Source organism: Lactuca saligna, chromosome 7, assembly GCF_052625555.1.
Source record: "Lactuca saligna cultivar CGN05327 chromosome 7, ASM5262555v1, whole genome shotgun sequence".
Lineage (NCBI taxonomy): Eukaryota > Viridiplantae > Streptophyta > Magnoliopsida > Asterales > Asteraceae > Lactuca > Lactuca saligna.
The window spans coordinates 56,702,588-56,720,653 of NC_136423.1; the positions used below are offsets into that span (position 1 = coordinate 56,702,588).

The 18,066-nt window shown below is 33.4% G+C and overlaps 1 protein-coding gene across 1 annotated transcript; it reads right to left on the bottom strand.

Moving 5' to 3' along the window:
- Positions 1–6,784: 6,784 nt before the first annotated feature.
- On the bottom strand, positions 6,785–10,071 carry LOC145006964 (Leucine-rich receptor-like protein kinase family protein). Its single transcript, XM_078965976.1, has 2 exons — positions 7,542–10,071; positions 6,785–7,380 (listed from the first exon to the last, which is right to left on the bottom strand). Exons 1-2 carry the CDS (start codon positions 10,069–10,071, stop codon positions 7,013–7,015), a joined length of 2,898 nt encoding a protein of 965 aa, XP_078822102.1. The 3' UTR covers positions 6,785–7,012.
- Positions 10,072–18,066: the final 7,995 nt, after the last annotated feature.

Here is an 18,066-nt window from a genome sequence, read left to right on the forward strand (position 1 = left end):
CTTTATGACTTAGAATGATGTTGTGGGACTAGATCTGAGTGTTGGATGAAAGGAATTAAGAGATTAAGCAATTAATGGAAAAGTTCCTTTTGGCCGAGTATGTCGGGGGTACCTTCAGGCAAGTTGCACATACTCATATGGGGTCCCGATTCTGGATGGTGAGTACGCCATGTGTACAAGTTGAGTACGTTTCTTGAAGTTGACTTGTTAAACTTGACTTTTATTGACCGTTGACTTTTGACCAAGTTTTGGGCTATTAATTAAGATTTTATATGGTTCTAGTATTAGTGGATTTGTGGGTGCGAGCAGTATAGAGAATGGATCGTGTCGTAGTGTTTCAAGGTTCTTCGATTCAGGTGAGTCTTCTCACTATACTTATATGTGTGGTAATTTAATGTGTAACCGGAAGGTCTTATTCGTGGTATTGACCAGAGGGTCTTTTTCGTATTATTGACTGAAGGGCCTTATTTGCTTATACTGAGATATGTGTTATTGTGCATTCTATCTTTGTGATTTATGTTGTATATTATTCTGTGTATATATTGAGTTATGATCAGAGGATCCATACCGAGAAGTGAGACCGGAGGGTCTTCAATAAGACACATGATTGTAGGGTCCTTATCGAGATATAGCCATGAGGGGCTAATTATTTGTGTATGTGGTATTTTGGAAAACTCACTAAGCTTTGTGCTTACAGTGTTGATTTAAATGTGTTTCAGGTACTTTTGTAGATTCCAGGAAGGCGGAGATATGATTGTACACATTCGGCGGCTTATGATGTCTTGTGGATTTTAGGATACTCTGATATTGTTTTGATAATGATTTATAATTCTATGATGACTTGGATTTATAATTATTGTTTGGTGAATTAAAAATGGAAAATTTGTTTTGAAATTCGAGGTGTTACATAGGACTTTGAATGTGGTTTTCAACTGGTTGGATGTTACTTTTAATCATTTGGATTTTATTATGAATTTATTTGACCAGGTGGATGCTCTAAAGTGTAGCACAAATTAAGAACAATGTTATTGACACGGTTGTTGCTACTTCGGCTTGGTACATGTGGAGGTTTCATAACAACAAAGTTTTTGGAGATGGTAAGATGCGAAAAGATACAATTTTTTTATTCTATTAGAGGACTAGGTGTAAGACCCATGTATTACATGGGTTTAATTAAATAAAAAACAAATATAAAACTTTAACAATTTGAAAAGTTTGAATTTATAAGAAAAATGAAAAAAAAAATTGAATTATTAAAATTAATGAGACTTTAATGTATTGAATACATTACATATATAAACTCTTTCTAATAAATACTTTACATATATATATATATATATATATATATATATATATATATATATATATATATATATATTACCTTACACATTAAATGTGGAATTTTAATTTAATAAAATAAAAAATACAATAAAATGACAAGTGGAAAATAGAAATTTTAAAAATTCTAGAAAATATCATGTATCCAAATGAATGAGAAGATGACATGTGGCAAAAAAAAACATTTATTTATTATAGTAGATTTCCGTTTCTTTGGGTTAGCAATAGATTTACTAAGCATACTTTTAAATGGGTGTACTGGATTCAATATACGCTAAACAATTTGTAATGTTTTCATTTTTTTTCTTCTAGTTCCTTGCTAGAATTTCTTTTTTTCAAAAGAAAAAATAAATAAATAAATAAATAAAATACAATCAATTGATTTATCACTTGCATAAATAGGAGTATAGTGAAAATGGTGTGCTAGAAATAATGTTCTCTTGATTATTTGTAGGACAAAATGAGCCACATACTAAAAGTCATAAAAGATTTAAAATGAATAGTAAGTTTTTATTATTTGTCACCTAAAAATAAATTAAGAAAAAACAAAATAGATATTTTATTTAGGTATTAAATAATATAATTAAATAAAAGTTTATTTTATAATTTGTAATACCCACTAAAATTTACCTTGAAGTTGTTTTGAATTATGATTTAAAATTAGGGTTTTTGACAAAATATGACGTGAGTCTTGAGTGACGCGACACGAACCACATCGATAAGTAGTGGCACGACCCAGATTCATGGTCATGATGCACCGCCGCTTTTGTATTAAACCCTAGTTTCTCTTATAATTATGATTATAGTCTAGATCAGAAATCATGTTTGATATTAGACAAAACTTCAAAAATGATCCCTGTGGTTTCCGAAAATATCAAGTTTAATCCCTAAGTTCAAAAAACCTCACAGATGATCTATGTGGTTCCAATACTTTTAACAAATGGTTATTCCGCCTAACTTCGTCAGCTTTCTACTGTTAAGTGAGGGGCATTTTCATCATTTCAATATACAGGGACCATTTATGAGGTTTTCTCTATTTTAAGAAAATATAATTATTTAATTAAAGGGCCCCACCCTCTCTCTCTCTCTCTCTATCTCTCTCTTACGTTCTTATGCTCCCTAGTCCTTTATCCTCCCACTCCTTACATTATGAGTTTATTGAAGTCACAAGAATCACTATTTCCTCTGATTTCATCTTTTTATTCATGATTTTCGAGTTCAAAGGAGAAGCCCTAAATCTACAATTGGTGTTCTTTACTTAGCAATCCAACAGCACCATGAAATAGACCTTTGTATCAGTGGTCGATGCCGAACATAACATTGTTACCTAGACCTCCTAGAGCTGTTGTTTGTGACCATTGACATTGGTGGTTAAGTTCACTATGAATGTCTCTGTGACGAAATCGTCAGTGGTGTTGGAACTGTCACCATACCAATAAAAATAAGGGCATGATTAAGATTCATCTTCGGATTTGCAAGGTCTGGAAGGTACTAAGGATGAAACGAGGTTGCACCGTTGATCACAACAGCTGATATTTCTGTAAGATGATGATTGTTAGTGGTTATCACAAACAGGAGGAGGCGGAGAGGCTGCCACAGACGGCTATGGTGGCCCTATTCGTTGGTGGAGTGAGAACAAGTGAGAGGGAGTGAGTTTGGAGATGAAAAGGAGGTCGAGGGAAGAGATTCAGATGACAACAGTTGTGGCGGTGGTTGGGATGTCGCAAAACAACAGGTAGTCGCCTTTTTCCGGAGACCCTTTGTGGGTCTTGTTCTAGTTGATGGCAGCGAGAAAACAAAGGGAAGAAGAGTAGTAGTGAATCACAAAGGTGTGAAGATGGGTGGTAGTTTTATGGTGTTTTGTACTCTGATTTTGTGGCTCTGTGTGCAAGAAACCTTTGATTTAGTAAGAAAAGAAACTCTGGTTCCAAAAATTGTCAATTTTGTGGACCTCTGAGTGCAAAGCGTTCGATTTCCGATGAGAAGTGAAGCAATGACACCAAGATGACATGTATATTTTTAGGTGCGATGCTCATGGTGGTTTTGTCATGATAATGGTGCTCTGTGCATCGAGGGAAGGGAGAAGAAGATGATAGTGGTGGTCAGTGTTGTGGAGAGAGAGAGAGATAGAGAGAGAGAGAGAGGGTGGGGCCCTTTAATTAAACAATTATATATTTTTTTCTTTTTTTTTAAATAAAGAAAACCTCATAAATGGTCCCTGTGTATTAAAATGACGAAAATGCCCCTCACTTAACGATAGAAAGCTCACGGAGTTAGGCAGAATGACCATTTGTTAAAAGTTTTGAAATCACAAGGATTATCTGTGAGGTTTTTTGAACTTAGGAACTAAACTTGATATTTTTGGAAACCACAGGGACCATTTTTGAAGTTTTGTCTTAATATTATATTTAGTAACTATTTTTTCAATTCATAAAGAAAAAAAAAGATAAATTAATAGAAACTAATGAACTTATATGAACATGTTTACCAAATGGTTTTTGTTCTAGTGGTATCAGTTTGATAGATATGTGCGTTCAGTCAAAAATTGAGTAAGTCTTGTTAAATATAAAAAATAAAGATTTAAGAGTAGAATAATGAATGTTTGTATACGTCGTTCTCAAATAAAATATAAAAAAGAGTAAATTACACGAATGGTCTCTAGGGTTTGGGGTAATTTGCGCGTTTGGTCCCTAACTTATTTTTTTAACTCGGAAGGTCCCTATTGTTTGTTTTTGTTACACACTTGGTCCCTACTGTTTGTTTTTGTTACGCACTTGATCCCTGTTTTACCTAAAAATACTATTATTTGAATAGAGAAAAATGTTGAAATAGGTAAGATAAAATAATTTTTTTAAATAGAGAAAAATGTTGAGGGGTGGAGTTTGGGGTGTGTTTATTTAAATAAATAAATAAATCAATGGAAAAATAATCTTTTTAGGTAAGACAGAGACCAAGCGCGTAACAAAAACAAACGGTAAGGACCTTCCGAGTTAAAAAAATAAGTTAGGAACCAAACGTGCAAATTACCCCAAACCATAGTGACCATTCGTGTAGTTTACTCTATAAACAAAAACTAGACAAAAATGCAAAAATGGTCCCTGTGGTTTGTCATTTTTTGTGGATATGGTCCAAACCTTTTGAAAATTGGATTTTTGGTCCTTATTGAGAGGTTTGTGTGTGGAACAGATCCCTGGAGTTAACGACCATTTGTTTTTGGCTGTTAAACCCATCATGTGCATTGCACACGAGGGCATACATGTATTTTTACTCAAGGGGAGAGGGATGAACCAAATTCATCGATGGAAGCTCCAGCGGTGGCTGATATCACGAGGGGAGGGAAGGGCGTCGATCTCCAGCGACCCTTGTGGGCTTAATCATTGTCTGATCGGGAATGAAAAAACGAACGGGTCGATCGGCGAGCATATCACGAGAGGGGAAGGAACATGGCATATTGACGATGATTTTAGGGGTGTTTGATGCTATGGAGCCGACTAGGAGCATCGAGAAACTTAAGAGGGTCATCGCCCTCTTGATCGCCGACAAACCTACACTCGCCTCAAGTGGAGGTTCTTCGATTGCAAATGAAGAGGAAAGACGGAGGGAGAACGACGGTATCGGGGGTGTTTTGGGGCGATGTTTTTCAGCAGGAGGAGGAGGGGTAGCTCCTCGATGGTTCACCACAAAACCGCCACTACCGGTGGTGCTTGGCTGGACCGAAGAGAAAAAGAAGAATGCAAGTAGCCGGGGGGGGGGGGGGGGGGAGGGGGTGTCGTCGGTCTTGGTGGTGTTCTGTGACAATGAGGGAGGCCGAGGGTGGGTTGAGAGGGTTGTTACAGGTTTAATCCAGTTGTTTCTTCTCTTTCTTTTCCGGTTACAATAATGGAAGGAAGATGGTGGTGGAGTTGTGGGAGACGACTGGTGGTGTTGGGGTTGCTGTGTGGTCGTGAGGAAAAGGGGGATTCCATGAAGCTCCTTCTTGTTTTGTTGCAGGTATACACGAGAACCAGAACCAATTTGTTCTTGGTTGGGAATGAAGATGCAAACAGACATAAAGAATCAATCAATTTTTACTGTAAGGGTTCAATTGTTGTTGGTTGTTTGGATTGTGGATTTTGTCATTGTTAATTTATGGTTGAGTGATGTTTTGATTGAGTGTTGGGTTGAAGAAATTGTTCACGTAATCTTTTTAATTGTGATGTGCAAAATTATTTATGCCCATTGTTTCCTCTTGAGTAAAAAGACATTTATGCCCTTGTGTGCAATGCACATGTGGGGTTTAACAGCCGAAAACAAACAACGGTTAACTTCAGGGACCTGTTCCACATACAAACCTCTTAATAAGGACCAAAAATCCAATTTTCAAAAGGTTTGGACCATATCCACAAAAAATGACAAACCACAGGGACCATTTTTGCATTTTTGTCCAAAAACTATTGTAAGCCGTTCTAAAAATTATGAATAGGTTTACTCTTCGGGACATCATTGGTCTATTTAATTCATAAATTATGCATGTTTTTATTCAAATACTAGGTTATAGCTCATGGAAATTACGGTCGGTATATTTAAAATTTCTATATAGATAAAAAAAATGTAAAAAAAACGAAGATATTGTCGATTATAAGTAATTATGAATTAATTTGTTAAGGAAAATAAACATAATAATATTATTAGGATAAGATTTTGTGTTTTTAAAAGTTGAATTGAATTTGATTTGTTATTAAAAATGAAATAATAAACATAGAAAAAATCCATATATCAAAGAAACATTATAAAAAAGAGTGTTATTTTTAGATTTTATTTATCAGAATAGATAGATTTTGCAAAAGTATTTAAGAAGCGAAAATCTTATAAAAGAATGTGAAAGTTTTTAAGATTTGATAAAGCCTGAAGTTAACTTTTTATCGTTTAAGGTAAAAGCTATTCCGGTAAAGTTAAAATATTTTAACTTTTTCATGTGCGCCGGAATTTTTTACGAATATTATCTTCTTTTTAATTAAATTTTTTTTTTTTTTTTTTTTTTTTTTTTTTTTTTTTTTTTTTTTTTTTCAAATCAAGTACTTTTCTCACTTCTAACAATGTCACAGAACATTTAAATTTTCATTTCGCGTCTCTTGCATATTTTTAGACGTAGTTATCGACTTTGCCCACATGGCAAAACCCATCATTAGTATTGTATAAGTTTTAGTCGATGGCCATTCTAACCTTTTTCTAAAACATGCATTTTATTATTAATACTATTTTTGCTGATAATATATTATATTTTTTGTATTGTATCGTATTGCTAGATTAGATTAGCTGTAATGATTTAACTTTAACAAAAATGACCACGATTTGGTCTTAATGATGGAGAATTAAGAAATATTATAAAATTAACTTAGCATATATGTACTAAAATAAAGTAAATTTTACTTTATATTTATAAAGCATTCTCATACTCTAAATAAAATAAAATAAAATAAGTTTATTGCGACATTCCCATTAGTCTCTTTTGGCATACAATCACTCGGCAAAAATGGTCCATGTTCATGACGCGATGCAATCATGCACTCACTAAAATTTGAGTACAACTTTTCTTTGCACAAGCTACCAGTAAATATATAATGCACAATCAAACATCCCCAATAAACATAAATGAAATGTATCTAAGTATGTTAGTCTTTTAGAAACTAAATAGTCACTCAGTCGATAGATCCGAAGGCCTAAATAGGTATTCTTTCCATGTAGCCATCTCGTGCGCCACATCCACCATGGTCGGTCGAGTCGAGGGGTTGTACTGTGTGCATATCAACCCAAGCTCGATCAGCTCCAAGATCATATCGTGCAGTAGTTTACTACTGCTCGACATCGGTCCGTAGGCCAAAAGAGCTTCTTTTATAATGGGTTCAAGCCTGTGTGGGTACTGACTTTTCACCCACTCATGCAGGCTTGAACCATCATCAAAAAGAACATTTGTAGGTCGTTTTCTTGTCACCATCTCCAACAACAAGACCCCAAAACTATAGACATCTCCTTGTGTTGATGCTCGCCTACCCATACCGTATTCTATATTTTGAGCACACGAGAAATTGTTAGTGATAATAATAATAATAATGAATAAAAAATACATTATGGTGAATATCTAAAGGGTTATGTTATATATCAATAAATTCTTTAAAAATTACAATTGTTTTTAAAAAAAACACATAAAGACGGGTGTTACTTACCAGGAGCGATGTAACCAATTGACCCACAAAGTAATCCATCTGTCGAGCTAACCGAAGGGGGCTCACCAGATGCCATTGGGATCTTCTCGTGATCCTGATCTTGCACCAATTTTGCAATCCCAAAATCTGAAACTATAGCGTTCATGTCATCATCGAGAAGAATGTTGCTCGGTTTGAGATCACAATGAGCCACCTTAACTGGAGCATAGTTATGCAAATAGGCTAACCCTTCAGCCACATCGCTTAAAATGCGGACCATTTGTATCAAATTCACACGGCTTAGACCATCATTTGGATACAAATGGTCCTCAAGGCTCCCGTTCTGCATCAAAGGCAGAACGAGAGCCTTGAAATCAGGTCTGCTGCAGATCGTTTTGATCCGTATCAGATTCCTATGTCGGGTATTCTTCAAAACTTCACATTCTCTTTTGAAACTCCCAGAGCTTTCCTCGGCTTTTGCATAACATATAACTTTCACAGCAATCTTCGTGTTGTCTTTGAGAATCCCCTTGTATACTTGCCCAAATTGGCCTGTTCCGATTAGATTCGATCTGCTGAATCCATTTGTTGCTACCATGAGTTCTTGATGAGAGATCTTTGGGTAGCTCTGTTCATTTCTTTCCTCTTCATCGTCCTCTTCATACCCAATTTTCCGGATGAAAGTTTTTGAAAATTTCTTTTTTGATTTCCATTTGAAAACTACAGGAATCATAGACATGATTAAAGTGGCTACGGCAAGTAGGGTAAGCAAAACCCACAGCTGAATCGAGTGTTTTTTCCGCTTGTTCTTGCAATTTGGCATCCCTTCCATCCCACCACTACAGAGCCTTGGATTTCCAAGGAAAGAATTGATATCAAGAAACGGAAAAGATACGTTCCCAGAGAAGTTATTATATGAGAAGTTGAGTTGTCTCAACTTGGAAGATGTCTGGAAAGATACCGGTATCTTTCCAGACAATCTATTCAATGAAACATCAAATGTTTCAAGAAATGGCAACATCCCGATTGAATCGGGAAGAGGGCCTTCGAGTGCATTCCCAGAGAGATTGAGGTGTTCGAGCGCAATGCAGCTTCCAAGCTGTGACGGAATCTCACCAGAAAAGTTGTTTGATGATAAATCCATGGCAAGAACCATGTCCATCTTGCTGAGTTCCGGTGGTAGATGCCCATTCAAGTGATTGTGTGAGATGTTGAGGTACAATTTCAAGCTGTTCAATCTTGCAAAATCATTCGGAATCAAGCCAGAAATTTGATTATGCGAAAGATCAAGAATCTCCAAATTTACGCATTGTGCAAGGCTTGATGGAATTGTTCCCACGAGCTTGTTGTTGTTAAGCAATAAACTCCGTAATTGCGACAGATTCGAGAAAGTGTCGGGAATCAAGTTTGACAGTCGGTTTTTTGACAAATCAAGAAGACCCAATCGCGAAACATTCCCAAAAGCTGATGGGATTTCACCTGAGAGCAAATTATCTGATAAGTAAAGTCGTTCGAGATTCTCCATCAGGCATAGTTCATGTGGGATCTTTCCTGTCAAGAGGTTTCTAGACAAGTTGAGAAGGGTGAGATTCAGAAGGTTATTGATATCCGGAGGTATCTCTCCGGATATCTGATTGTCATCAAGTTGTAACTGGACCAAACTCTTGGGAAGATTCCCGATAACATCAGGAATCTTTCCGAAAAGTCTGTTTCCAGCTAACTCTAGTTCTTGTAAATACAAAGAGTTAGTTAAAGCCGAAAAGAACAGCTCGAGTGGGCCCGAAAAACGGTTGTAAGATAAATAAACAAACTGCAAGTTTGTTAAATTCTTCACAATCTCAAACGGTAACTCCCCTTCAAAACCATTCACCTCCAAATCCAACCATTTAAGCTTTGAAGAATTCGCTAAGGCTCTCGGGACCCTTCCCGTAAGCTTATTCGACCAAACCAAAAGAAACCGTAGCTCTTGGATTTCACATTCTTCGGTCAATGGAATCGGACCACTAATCGAATTATTCGATATATCAACATACTCTAAGACCGATGTCCCGTTACAAAAAAGCGCCATTGGAATGTCTCCAACGAGCATATTGCTTCCCAAATCAAGATATTGTATCTTAGAAAGAAATCCTAATTCAAACGGGATACTCCCACGTAAAAGATTGGACGATAAACTTAACTGTTTGAGCTCGAAAAGATACCCGATCTCTCCCGGAATGCCACCCTCGAAGAAATTTCTAGAAAGATCCAAAACCGTTAATCGTGAAAGTTGAGAAATGGCAGGAGATATAATTCCGTGGAGCGAAGATCCACTGAGATCTAACTCGAGAATGGAATCATGATTCCGGTTGCATGTGATTCCGGTCCAATTGCATACCGGAATCACAGAGCTATTCCAGCTCTGAAGAACGTTTTCGGGATCAGAAGTGATCCCGGAAAAGAACGTAAGGAGAGAAGCTCGTTCGTTAAAAATCTGAGCTTTTGTGTCTCCTGAAAGTATTGAACACAATATTGTGCAGAAGAAAAGGTAATGGAGTTTATGTGGATTCATTATGAAGAGAAGGTGATGTAGGAATGAAGGGAACAGGAGATGGATATATAGGTGGAGTAGATTAAGAAGGTGATTAGATTAATTAATCTGGGTTTGTGCCTAACTTAATATTTGGCGGCCATTTGACTATTTAAAGTCAACGAATGAGAGTTGGCCGCGTGGGAAAATATGGTACGCTGTATCCGCCGTAAAATATTTGGAGAAATTTAAAAATACTATTGGGTTTAACTTTATTTATGGTGGTGCCCTGTTTTAAATTTATTATTATATCGGTTGAGTATCTCTATTTTTTATTAACTAATTTTTAAAATTATATTTGTGTTATTCAAAGTTAGATACTTATTACCTACACAACCAATCATAGTTTTGAATAAGAGATACATAAAATACAAGGTTCTATTCAATTAAAAAGGATTGCAGGTAGCTACGAGTATTATAAATGTATCATATGCGGGAAAATGTACGAGTGTCAATGTGTCATAATGCATAATCTAATCTGAAAACCGAACCAAACATAATGGAACCGTAAACAGCTTTGGTCAAAATCTGTTCGACAATGTTAAGAATTAGTTCGACCACAAAGGCACAAACAAGATTATACAAATTTGAATATTTTCACATATTATTCAACAATAAATACATAAATAATGATACGTAATATTCATATTCGATTAACATATGGATTGTGTATATGTTTTGTAGATTGTAATGTGAATATTAACGTATGATTATTCGTAAATTAATCTAATATGTATATTAATGTTTGATTATTCATATTTTTATTTCTTAATAATGATGTAAAATAAATAAATAAATAAATAATATATATATATATATATATATATATATATATATATATATATATATATATATATATATATATATATATATATATATATATATATATATATAATTGTGCCTAACCTAAAAAAGTTATTTCAGCTTGAAGCCTAATATTTGCTTGTTTGGATAGTTTTAGTGGATGATGAGTTGTGTTTAAGATAAGGAATGAGAGATGATTTTATATGTTTTAGTGTTTGCATTTGGCCTTTGATGGGAATAATGTTATATTTCTTTTATGAAAAACAAGAAAAAATAAAAGCTAACTTGTTTAAATCATATTTATAAATGATTGTTTAGATTTTTAAATTAATGATTTTTAAAATTATTTAAGAATATATAACGTTACTCTCATAATTATTTTTCTTTGTTTAGCAAGTGTTGACGATGCTATTACCATGGTGTCAAAGTGTGTTGTGTTAGGTAGTAGGAATGTTTTTTTTTTTTCATTACTAGCAAGTGTTGTACTATGTGGTTTTTTCTTTACATATTTAGGAATTGTGTGGACATAAATTCCCAGACTTGAATAACTTTTGTGAGAATCATATACTTAGTCTATTTTATATAATCATGAATGACTGAACAACTTATTCTTAACTTATTCTTGTTTATGAATAATTATTTTTTTTGCCAATATACTTTTTACCTTCTTATATATGGAAAATAATCAAAATTTTAAAAAGTTTGTACAACTTTGTCATCACAAGGCTTGTACTTGACATCAAATTTAAATATCATCTTAAGTTATATATATATATATATATATATATATATATATATATATATATATATATATATATATATATATATATATATATATATATACTAGTTGTTTACCCGCACAAAGCGGCGGACGACGAATAATTTTTTTCGGCAATTAGTTAGCAGACAATGATTAGTTTCAGCGGAGGAGATTGAATGTGGATGATGTGAATGTTTTTTTTATATAATAGTTACATATCGGTAATTATATTCTCTTGAAAACATATCATATTACAATAAACATACAATTCATCGGCAAATAGTTTCCTCTATAAAACATGACATTTAAAACACACACACGCAATGCAACGGGTAACTATGAGTTTTAGGCTCCAATTACATTAGTTTTGGCAAATGTAAACCAATTTCTGTTCTATGAATAGACTTTTACAGTAAGTTATTTCTGACCGGCTGTTGTTTTATTTTGGTAAATAATTTTCGAGCGGTGGTTAGTTTCGATGACCGGTCTTTTTTTCTTTACGATAAATATTACTTTTGTCCAAATTAATTTACTTTTTGAAAGTTGTCAAAAACGTAAATTCTTCGTTAGATCTAAACCATTTGATTATACATTACATTTTCAAAGAATATCAAAAAATTTATGTTAAAAAATGAAATTCATAAATCAGACATACAAAATATCCCTTTTTATATCGATAATGAATTAACTTTTCAAAATTCAAAATTATATTTTTATCTTTTTTTGTAAAATTAGAGATAAATTAGCCTTAATAATATTTAGCATAGAAGTCATATTCATCGGATCATTTTACCAATGATATGGTTAGTATTTAATATGAAAAATATAGAGTTAAGTATCAAGAGATAGTATGCAAGAGATGGTCAAAAAATGAATTGTGAGCATAAATGTATCCCTTCTTGTTATAGCAAACAACAACATACACATAGACTTACATGGAATACTTTCTAATCTACGGTTCTCATGTCAAACCTTAGTTCTCACCTTTTGATCTTTCAAACGGTCGATACAAATTCTTCACTTAATAAAAAATATATATAATTTCATAACAAAATACTATAATAGGTAAATTTCAGATTAGCTTGAAAAGAGGTCTTCACTGGGATTTCATCATATGTAAACATGTCTGGGTGTGGTATCTCCACCGATCATTAATGTAAAATTATGTGTTATATACCACGTAGTAAAAAGATGTAAAATATAAAAGCAACATGCATCTACTCATTTAGTTATAAGACCGGTCACAACCAATATTGAATGGATCATGCATCGAGTTGTTCTACTTTAAGAAATGCATATACATCATGCGTATATTAAAATTTTAAATATACATACACTTTGTTCTCCCCTGTTATTTTTGCAAATTGTTGATAGAATGAGATGGCGTTTTGTTCATGTTCCCTGAATATTGATTTTTTCGCTATTAGTTAAATCAAAATATTAATCAACAGTGACATGAGTGTTTTTGTAAATGTGGCTAATATATTAACCTACAAAAAGTAGCATTGATCAATTAAGAGCACATTTATTAACATTAATCACCAAAGTGCAATTTAGAAAACTGGATCGAATGAATGAGATGGTGAGAAAACTGGTGGGGCGTTGAGGAATGGTGTAAGAGTTGTACCACAAATTAAAAATATATATGATGAAAATATGGGAGTTGATAAGTTGATAGGGTCATCTATATAACTATGCATCAAGAGTGGCTACCCCCGGTAAAGGTGTTCCTTTCAACAACATGAACTATAAATCGGTGTATGAGAGCAAACGATAACCAAAAAACAGGGGCAAAATAGTAAATCTAGCTTGGGCAAGATTATTCATAATCTAGTATCAACAATGTTTGAGCGGGGCATCCTTCTTGAATAAAGAATAATGATTATCAAGAAATACTGAAATGATGCATAAAGTAATCAAAATTCTACAACATACAAAACTAAGATTAAATAAATCAACCAAAGAACGCATTATAGCCTTCAAAAAAAAATAGTTTACCATCCATAACTTTCATCTAAGCAATTTTGGAGATTCTTTATTCAGAATTTGCAATAGAAGAGTATGTTACATATTGTGAAAGTGAAGTTTATTCTGCAAAAAAAAAAAAAAAAAAAAAAAAAAAAAAAAAAAAAAAAAAAAAAAAAAACTCAACATCAAAAAGTTATGATAAAAGATAAAAAAAAAAAAATATTAAGAAATCACAGAGCATGATATTACAATCACAATAGAGATAAAAAAAAACATAAGCCAACAGAACTTGTTTACATTACAAAATTCAGTGTTACCTTTCAAATGTTAGAACTCAAGAACAATTTGTTGTTTTTGGATGAGAGGATAAAATCTGCAACACTTGAATCATACAAAGGAGATGAGATCAGAGCACAAACACAATCACATTAAAAAATATATACATTATGTGTTCGGTTCTACATCCATGTATACTAACAACTCCTAGACAAAAAGCTTGATAAAATATGAAGATTTGTGAGCAGGGACCTTTCCAATCACTCAATACATCAATTTCTTAACTTTGGGACTCAAAAGATCAGACCTAGTATTAAATTATATGCACATAAACAAAAATAAGAACCAAAAAGCCAAAAAGTAACGATTTTAAGGGTTTAAATCGCACCTGCGGTTCGTTCCTATTTGTTCTCAGAGATTTGATGAAGGCGGTGTTTGGGGTTTTTATAGAGGAGAATCGGCGACATATAACATATGTTGAAGGCAGCTGAACCCGTGCCTAGTTGAAGTTGGAATAATGGCGTTTGGTGTTTGTGGGCAGTGCACAGGGAGGTCTTAGAGCTAGAAAACATTGTTTCAACAGTCATCATCTTCGAACCAACAAAAACATGAAGCTTTAAGAGAGAGAGAGAGAGAGAGAGAGAGAGAGAGAGAGAGAGAAAGGGAGGGAGCATAGAGAAATTAGAGGATGCAAATACCTAAATTTCTAATTTGTAGGAGAGGGGTGGCCGAGATAAGGGGAAAATGTAGAGATTTTTCAAATTTCTAATTCATTCTCCTCAATCACGCATGAAATATGTAATTTACAGGATAGGGCCGTGAAAATGAGAAGCTTTAATTTCAAAAAAAATTCAAAATCTGTTTTAGAGTTTAATTGAGCAAGCCCTCCCTTTTTCCAGTGTTGACCTAAGCTACGTTTTAGATTGAAAAGTCAAAAAGATTTGAATGAATCTCCCCATTTGTAGTAAAAAATCACAGGATATAAAATTCACTATGTATAAACAATAGTACTTAAAGCATTATTAGTTAATCCTCATAAAATTCTAGATTCAAAGAGTATATAGATAATATTATTATATTAAGGGTTGGTTGTACTTTAAGCTTAAAAACTTAAACGTGTTAAAAAATATTATTATTTTATTGGATCTATTTATATATAAATAGTAGGATTTCTTTTATAAGTTAGTAAGATATATATATATATATATATATATATATATATATATATATATATATATATATATATATATATATATATATATATATATATATAGAGAGAGAGAGAGAGAGAGAGAGTTTTCACCTTAAGTTACGCCTTACAAACGACGTGTCTTATCACGGTTCGTTAAAGCTTGAAGTTTGATATTGTAACCAAGTCACACCTAACGTTATTTAGAACCTTATATATTATTAACTTAACCGGTAATGTAGTATTTAAGAAAATATTCAGAATGTTTTTTAAAAAGTAACAAACTTATCTTCAATGGTGCATTTTGGACCCGATTTTGACCGTGTACCCGAACACGTTCTATTGTTCTCATAAATAAAATATATTTTAGGATTATCTATTATCTTAAAAGATAGTAGCTTCTGATGATGAAGAGATTGCAATGATGATGTTACGTTTTTTTTTTTTTGTACAATTACCTCTGCTTTTTAACATATTAGTGATTTAAGCAAGTCCAAAATATGAACATCGATTCTAGAATGTGCATAATAGGTCTTGAATGTAATTATTGTTATGTTGAAAATATGTAAAAGTGTAATTGTTATTGTACATTTTTTCCATTTAGATTCGTATTAGGAATATACACGATGTGTATAGTGTATGTCGGGAACATGAAATAGAGTTCTCAAACTTAAAGAACTAGTTTGGGACAAGAAGAACATGATTGTGACACGTAGACTGAGTCCATAATACGAAAGCCATGTCTAGATCAAAATGTCAAAAAGCTAAAAAAAATTAAAAAAAAAAAAAAAAAAAAATTGTTTTTAGCATGACCATGTATCGATACGGTATCTGTGACAATCGTCAATCTTGAGTCAAGTCAAGTCATCAAGTCAAGCCGGTCAACTCTATTAAACCTTGTGTATTAGGGTTAGTGTTATGTTCGTATTGTATAACTTGCTATGTTAATGGGAAAACATCACAGGAGAAAAGTTTGTGTTAAAAATTTCCTAAGCCTTCGTACTAATCAAGAACATATGAGTTTTTGATTCGCAATTGGATTGATGATTGAGGGATGATTCGTGAAGAAAAACGCGAAGTCAAGGACTATGAAATTGTTGTTTGCAAGAATTTAAAAACTCGATTGTGGAGTTGTTGATGCTCATTTTGCGAAAGTAAAACAATCGAGTGTTTGCATCTATGAATCAATTTGAAGTCAATTGGGTTAATATTCGCATATGGGTTCAACATATGAAAATTTTGATTTCGCAAGTTTAGAGTTCAAGAAGATAATTGTGTTCGCATCTGGAATGAAAAATTTTGTGAATCGCATTTGATTAATTAGGTTAAAATGCGAAGGTGATTAATGCGAAGGGATGCGAAGGGTGTAAGAATGAAGATGCGAAGTATTTCACAGTAGAATGCGAATTGGGGAAGAAAACAGAAGATTTCAAATATTGTCATTTGATTAATTAGGTTAAAATGCGAAGGTGATTAATGCGAAGGGATGCGAAGGGTGTAAGAATGAAGATGCGAAGTATTTCACAGTAGAATGCGAATTGGGGAAGAAAACAGAAGATTTCAAATATTGTCATTTGATTAATTAGGTTAAAATGCGAAGGTGATTAATGCGAAGGGATGCGAAGGGTGTAAGAATGAAGATGCGAAGTATTTCACAGTAGAATGCGAATTGGGGAAGAAAACAGAAGATTTCAAATATTGTCATTTGATTTATTAGGTTAAAATGCGAAGGTGATTAATGCGAAGGGATGCGAAGGGTGTAAGAATGAAGATGCGAAGTATTTCACAGTAGAATGCGAATTGGGGAAGAAAACAGAAGATTTCAAATATTGTCATTTGATTTATTAGGTTAAAATGCGAAGGTGATTAATGCGAAGGGATGCGAAGGGTGTAAGAATGAAGATGCGAAGTATTTCACAGTAGAATGCGAATTGGGGAAGAAAACAGAAGATTTCAAATATTGTCCCTGGAGTTTCGCATTTTTGGAAATAAATACTCAACTTCGCAAATGGGGGTCATAAAATGATGAAATTGCAGAATTTTTTAAAGAGATACACACACATAGACAACCACATATATATTTAAAAAAAAAAAATCAAAGTCACAAGCAACCACCCCACACCCACTCTATGACCAGCCATACCTCCCCACCTTACCTATGTCACTTCAATGTTCCCTTACACTCAAATTTCACTCACTCCCACGTTTTTGAGCTGGAACAATCAACCACACTCCTCATTTTCTCTCATTTCTCTCATTCCACTAAGTAACAAACATCACTTTTTCTCTCAAACTCTTCTACACAAATTTTCGAGATCCAAGGCTGGATTCAAGTGTTCTTCCACACTTAGTAAGTAAAAATTCATCCTCCCTATTATTATTTCACTTCATTCTACTCAAATCTTTGGTTGCTTACACAAACTCCCTAACTATGATGTTAGATTCTCGAAAACCTTCAAGACATCTCCAAGTGTTCTTGAATTAAACACTTCCATTCTTCAACAATCATCCACTGAAATCACTCAAGGTGAGTTCATACCCCTACATTTTCATGATTTCTCAAGTTTTCAGGGGGTGAATACAAGTTAAAACACTAAGAACCTATCAAAAGTTTTCTAACAGCCTTCATCAGAAAAGTTCAACTCCATTCACGGACTGTTTTGGGCATCTTACACATTTTTGTTTTCAAAACTGTACAAGGTGCAAATAGTTCAAGTTTTTAGCTTTAAAATGGCTACTTGCACATCTCCATACGATTTTTCTACAATTTATGGCGATTTTTACAAAACTGCCTATCACTTCAAACAACAATCCGGACCAGTCTGTGATTATGGACTTTTTCACCCAAGTTAGAGGTCATTATAAATTGTGATAAAAATTATGAGCAAACTAGACACATTTTGTGAACTCTCAGAATTTACGGATCTAGTTTTCGACTTCGTATGATTTTTCTATGATTTTTCCAAAACAGGGCAGAATT